The 6,535-nt window shown below is 45.4% G+C and overlaps 1 protein-coding gene across 3 annotated transcripts in view; it reads right to left on the bottom strand.

The window, feature by feature from the left end:
- The window catches only part of CDRT1 (CMT1A duplicated region transcript 1), a 34,210-nt gene that overhangs the window by 5,766 nt on the left and 21,909 nt on the right, over nucleotides 1-6,535 (bottom strand). For 2 of the 3 annotated variants that reach the window (XM_039227396.1, XM_039227398.1), the window contains 3 exons: nucleotides 4,479-4,637; nucleotides 2,713-2,981; nucleotides 1,245-1,400 (listed from right to left, as the gene is read on the bottom strand). In XM_039227396.1, coding sequence (XP_039083327.1) covers nucleotides 1,245-1,400; nucleotides 2,713-2,981; nucleotides 4,479-4,637 — 584 coding nt within the window. The remainder of the gene's footprint in view (nucleotides 1-1,244; nucleotides 1,401-2,712; nucleotides 2,982-4,478; nucleotides 4,638-6,535) is intronic. The other variant, XM_039227397.1, reaches the window with a different exon arrangement.

Genomic DNA, 6,535 nt, shown 5'->3' with positions numbered 1-6,535 from the left:
CCCCCCCCCCCCCCCCCCCCGCACTCACCTCCCCTCTGGTAACCATCTGTTTGTTCTCTATAGTTAAGGGTCTGTTGTTTGGTATCTTTTTGTATTTGTTCATTGGTTTCTTATATTCCATATATGAGTGAAATCATATGGTATTTGTCTTTCTCTGACTGACTTATTTCGCTTACCATTATACCCTCCAGATCCATCCATGTTGTTGCAAATGGCAAGATTTCATTCTTTTTATGGCTGAGTAATATTCCCGTGTATGTGTGTACACACATATATATAACATATATATGGGGTGTATATATACATATATATTTGCATATAGTATATGTATATATGTATGTAAATATATATATGTGTGTATATACAACCCACATCTTCTTTATGCATTCCTCTATCAATGGAACTTGGGCTGCTTCCATAATTTGGCTATTGTTAATAATGCTGCAATAAACATAGGGGTGTGATAGACATATCTAATTTTTTTAATGTTTATATATTTTTAAAAGAGAGAGTGTGTGCAGGAGCAGGGGAGGGGCAAAGAGAGGGAGAGAGAGGATCCAAAGCAGGCTCTGCGCTGAGGGCAGAGAGCCCGATGTGGGGCTCGAACTCATGAACTGTGAGATCATGACCTGAGCCGAAGTGGAACACTTAACCAACTGAGCTACCCAGGCGCCCTAATACCTTTCTGATATTTAAGGGCAGTTATACTTTGTCTCTGCAATGCCACTCCTAAGACTTTACCCTTGCAGGTATACCTGTGAGGTACATAAACATAGGTATATTCAAGGATGACCCTTGTTAATATAGCCCTCCTGAAACTTCACCTTGAAGCTAATCTCTGCAGGGAGTTTGAATCAAAGGAACTCTATTCTGTTCACCAAAAATATTTGAAAGGCATTTAAAATCTTTACCAAAGTTGCTCCAAAACAACAAAGGGACATTCTATCCGTGATGACACAATAGTCCGAGAAGTGAGAAGCCTCAGTGGCAAGGAAGGGAGGCGGGCTGTGAGACTGAAACTGGAAACGCAGCTCTTACAAAGGTTCTCACTCTGTGACCTCAGGTTAGTAAGGGGACAATTAAGGAAAACCAGTCACCCTTAGGAAAAGCCAGACGTTTTATCCATTCTGAATTCTCAAAGGATAAGCAAGGCAATGGGCTTGCTGAAAAACTAGATGGAGAAGAGCGAGCAAGAAAGAGAAAGAGAGAGAGGATCTTGCCCCTGATTCAGAATAGTGTATCACCGTTCATCCTATCTCCTGTGAGGGATTTGGCTTCCAAACTCTCTTGCCCACCGTCTACGCAATTCGCTTCCTTAAAAACAGGACTCGCTCCCTTCTTGCCGTCTCTTCGGGGTGATTTTGACTTTCCTTGACTTTGAGGTGCCTCTGTTACCACTCCTAAATGAAGATTGAAGAGGAAACCATAGTAATTATATAGTTCAATTAGGTCCACATAATGGGGGCATAGCTGGTCATTGGCTGATTTTCACCCAGACTGTCAACTTATTTGTTATTGTGCGACACCAGATAAGTCATCTGGAGCCTAAGATCTACACCCCCTCCTGCCTTTCCTCTCACCCACTTTTCCTACTGATTGTCAAGCTTTAAGCATTATCTAACCCTCTTGGTCTTCTCAAGAGAGAGATGATCGTTTGTAGTGTAATACGCCTGGACGTGATCTCTTGACGTTCTCTACGGATTTGGGATCCAGTTTCACATGGCCAAAATATGGGACGAGGAAAATAAAGTCTGGCTACTGTAGCCCACACCTAATTTATTCTCTGCGTGTCGTATAAATAGCATTCCCAACACCACACACACACACACTCACACACATACATACACACATATCTGCTTTACAACTAATATTTTCTGGGTGTGCATATTATCAATCAGAGCTCTAGAGATAAAACATTCTGCATAGATCATTTTTCTGTGATACAATAATATCTTGTCTGTGTTCTAAGGAAATAATTATGTAATCTATGTTTGGATGGGCATAGATGTTGGTTGCCTTTTGTTTTAATGGCAAATATATAGTAGATATTAATTATCTACTGTACAAAGATTCCAATATGTTTATAAACCTAGGCCTTGAAAATCAGGAGATTCTCTTGAGTTGGCCAGCCAACTGGTGAATCAAAAAGAATGGGCTCCCACCTTCCTTTAAAGGTTAGGATTTACGTCATCAAAAAAATCACTGGAGGGGGCGCCTGGGTGGTCCAGTCAATTAAGCATCTGACTCTTCATTTCAGCTCAGGTCATGATCTTATGGTTCCTGAATTTGAGCCCCACATCGGGCTCTGCACTGACAGCATGGAGCCTGCTTGGGATCCTCTCTCTCTACCTTTCTCTTTGTCCCTCCTCCATTCACACACACACACTCTCTCTCTCTCTCTGTCTCTCTCAAAATAAATAAATACACTTAAAAAAAAAAGAAATCATTGGGGCGCCTGGGTGGCTCAGTCAGTTGGGTGTCCGACTTTGGCTCAGGTCATGATTTCTCAGTTCGTGAGCTCGAGCCCCACGTCAGGCTCTGTGCTGACATCTCAGAGCCTGGAGGAGCCTGCTTCAGATTCTGTGTCTCCCTCCCTCTCCACCCCTCCCCCACTTGTACGCTCGCTCTCTCCCCACAAAGAAACTGCCCCTCCCACCCTCTCATCCGGTCCCTCTGTCCACACTGAGGTGGCCTGGGATTCAGCTGTCTTACCTGTAGGTAACTTGGTTGCCCTCAGGCAAACTCGGGACCTGTGTGGTTTACTTGACAGGGACTCCTGGGTCATAGTTTGTTTACTGGATAACGAGTCCTTCAGGCTGAACACCTGAGTGCTGGACCTGGAGAGAACGTCCGCGAGGCTGTTTTCCTCCCTGTCTTCCTCTTTCTCCTTCTTCTTTGGCTTGACCCGGTCCAGGCAGTACTGCCACTTGATAGCCTCAAACTGGAACATGAGAATATTGCTCTCCGTGTTGATCACCATCCTGGAACCGAAACAAGATCGCCCGCAAAAGGAGCATGAAGGCCACCTCTGCCCGGGCCTCCAAATAGGCATTTCAGTCACGGTCTCATTCAATGCTGAGGCCAAGGGAACAGCGCCCGGGCTGGGGGGTTGGGGGGGTGGGGGGGGGGAGGAACACTGTACAAACAGGATAGTGTAAGTTATCGAAGGATCCGGAGCCTTGAAAGGTAGACAGTTGGGCAGCAAGGGTCGTTTCCTTTAAAATTAAGCGTAAGCACGGCCATATGTTCTTAACTTTTCAAGTTAAAATATTTTTAAGTTTATTTATTGAGAGAGAGAGAGAGAAAACCAGTCGGGAAGGGGCAGAGAGAGTTGGGGTACAGAGGACCCAAAGCAGGCTCTGTGCTGCCAGCCCAGAGCTGGATACGAGGCTCAAACTCATGAACCACAAGATCATAACCTGAGCCAAAGTGGGACGCTTAAGGGACTGAGCCACCCAGGTGCCCCTCATGTTAAAATATTTTTTTTAATGTTTAGTTTGGAGAGAGGGAGAGGACAGCAGGGGAGGGGCAGAGAGGGGGAATAGAGGATCTGAAGCAGGCTCTGTGCTGACAGCAGAGAGCCCAATAGGGGGATCGAACTCACAAATCGTGAATTGTGAGATTATGACCTGAAACGAATTTGCATGTTTAACTGACTGTGCCACCCAGGTACCCCTCAAGTTAAAATATTTTTAAGTGAATTTCCATTCATGGAGTGAGTACCAAGTTCCTACGGTGCCCAAAGCAGAAAACTTAGGTACTCTGCACACCGATGTCTTAAAGTTCACTCTTTTTCTAAAGCACAGTATCCAAATGCCATGTTTCTATTGCTGTGGTGGGGAAGAGGAAACCTGTAACGAAGAGGACTTTGCTCCCTTGGCCTCTCCATCACTCCAGAGTCTCTGTACATCTTCTACGTTTAAACAGAACAGCAATGGGGTGCCTGAGTGGTTCAGTCGGTTAAGTGTCTGACTTCGACTCAGGTCACCATCTCACAGTTCATGGGTTCGAGCCCCGCATCAGGCTCTGTGCTGACAGCTCAGAGCCTGGAGCTTGCTTCGGATTCTGTGTCTCCCTCTCTCTCTGCCTCTCCTCTGCTTACGTTCTGTCTCTCTCTCTCTCAAAAACAAGTAAACATTAAAAACAAAAAAAGGAGTGGACATCGAAGACAGCTGGTCAAGGAATGCATGGTCAGGGAGCAAGCAGAGTCTGCACATTCCAGAACAAATTAAGAGTGATGTGAACCCTGATTGCCAAGTACTTTGCGAAGTCCAATTAGTCCCCCACAAGACCATTACCTTTCTACCGCCAAAATGTTACCCCTGCACCGCCAAAATAGTACCCTTCCACCGCCAACATTGGAGGAGAGCACTGCCCACTCTCCTCCTGCCAGCACATCCAAAGCTGGTGTCCCAGAGGAGCAGAAAATCATCCAAACAGAATTGCTCATGGCTCTGACCTCCACACCTACCACCCACCTGTTGCCCTGAATAAAGAAGGACAGCACGGGATCACCTCTGCCATTGGCTTTCATCACCTTCAGACAGTTCCCATTTAGGAAATTGTAAATGCGGATCTTGCCGTCTGCACAGGCGCTGATGACCCGGAGGAAGAGAAGAGCCACGTGCAGCACCTCCCTGGAAGAGAACAGAGCCGCAGGCAGTACCTGTGTCTGGGTAGACGGCTTGCATTTGTTTGTAGCGTGGGGTAGTTTGTGCATGGTTGGGGTGCCGCGGTCATGACTGCCATAATGGTTTGCCCACCATTCACCTTCAAGGCACGAGTGTACTCTCTCCTCTGCTCCTGCACTTATTTTTCCTGCAGTTGGGTCACAGTGTACCAGATGGCAAAACACAAAGGCTTATTGTCACAGGTTTTGTCTTTTTGAGTTTTTGTTTTAGTTTTTTGTTTTGGGTCTGATCCATAGATGATCACGCTTTTCTCTTACAACCTGGTTCCTAGCTAATGATTTCTAAAAAAGTCATGCTGAGAAGTTACTGTTTTGATACCTTTTTGAATAGAATTAATTACTGGATATTTTTAAGTAATCTTTACACCCAACATGAGGCTCAAATCTACAACCCCGAGATCAAGAGTCTCACACTCCACCGACGGAGCCAGCCAGGCGCCCCCTAGCACCACTAAAGAAAGAAATCAACCCATAGGAAAATGATCATCTTTTATAAGCAAAAACCCAGTATTTAAGCAGTTTCTTTTGGGTCTTAAATGAGTGGCTTTCATTCTTTCAGTGAAGCATCCTGAAAGAAAATTTTACCTGGAATGAAACTTATGAGTTCCCTTTTGGGGTGACCAGCAGAAGAAGAGAGAGGGCCAGGAGATGTGGGTGCCTTCCACAAAACCTTCCCACAACAGTGAAGTGGGACTCCAGGTGTATGGAGTAATCAATTCTGCAAAATGTAATTAACCCATTCCTGGTGATGATACTAAAAACTTAAATTCAGGGGCGCCTGGGTGGCTCAATTGGTTTAAACATCCAGCCTCGACTCAGGTCATGATCTTGTGGTTCATGGGTTCTAGCCCTGCATCCAGCTCCACACTGACAACTCGGAGTCTCCTTGGGATTATTTCTGTCTCCCTCTCGTTACACCTCCCCTGCCCAAACTTGCACGCTCTCACTCAAAATAAATAAACTTTACTAAAAAATTTTAAGTTTAATTTGACGCCACCAATTTGCTAGATCTTATATGGAAAGCAAGTCCATTGATCCCTGCCATCTGTACCCATCCAAGTCCATCTATGGACTTGCTCATGTGCTATTTTCTCCATAAAACCACCCTTTGTCTCCATCTCCCCTCCCACACACACATACACATACACAAATGTCAGGTACACTGTTAGATTCTCACAACATGTGTCTTACTCATCTTGGCATGCCCAGCACCTAACACAAGTCCTAGCTCATAGAAGGTCCTCAATAAATATCTGATGAAAAGGTGAGTGTCAGCTCACGTTTTGGAGTATGATCATGGATATAACGTGTTAATAGAATGACATCCACCCCGTACCATTTGGCCTTAGCCCTGGTCAGATCCAAGAGTCCGATTAAGATGTTTCAAAGCCCCAACCATTAACAAAACAGAAACAACAAAAACCTTCGAAGGCAGGAACGTGCTCAGCATGTCCAAAGGACAGCAAAGAGGTCAAAGTGGCTCATGTGATGGATACATCAACCGATCAACTGATTGCCCAATTTAAAAGCGAAAATAAGGGTGGCTCAGTCAGTTAAGCTCCTGACTTTACCTCAGGTCATGATCTCGTGGTTCATGGGTTGGAGCGCCACACTGCGCTCTGTGCTGACAGCTTAGAGCCTGGAGCTTGCTTCGGATTCTGTGTCTCCCTCTCTCTCTCTGCACTTCCCCTACTTGTGCGCGCTCTCTCTCACTCTCTCTAAAATAAATAAAAAATAAGCATTTAAAAAAAGCTTTCAAAGAGGGGTGCCTGGGTGACTCAGTAGGTTGAGCATCTGACTCTTGATCTCGACTCCTGTCATGATCTCACAGTTTGTGGGATCGAA

Source organism: Hyaena hyaena, unplaced genomic scaffold (genome assembly GCF_003009895.1).
Source record: "Hyaena hyaena isolate Hyena2069 unplaced genomic scaffold, ASM300989v1 scaffold_27, whole genome shotgun sequence".
Lineage (NCBI taxonomy): Eukaryota > Metazoa > Chordata > Mammalia > Carnivora > Hyaenidae > Hyaena > Hyaena hyaena.
Note: the sequence above shows the minus strand (reverse complement) of the source record. Positions and strands in the feature narration are given on the sequence as shown.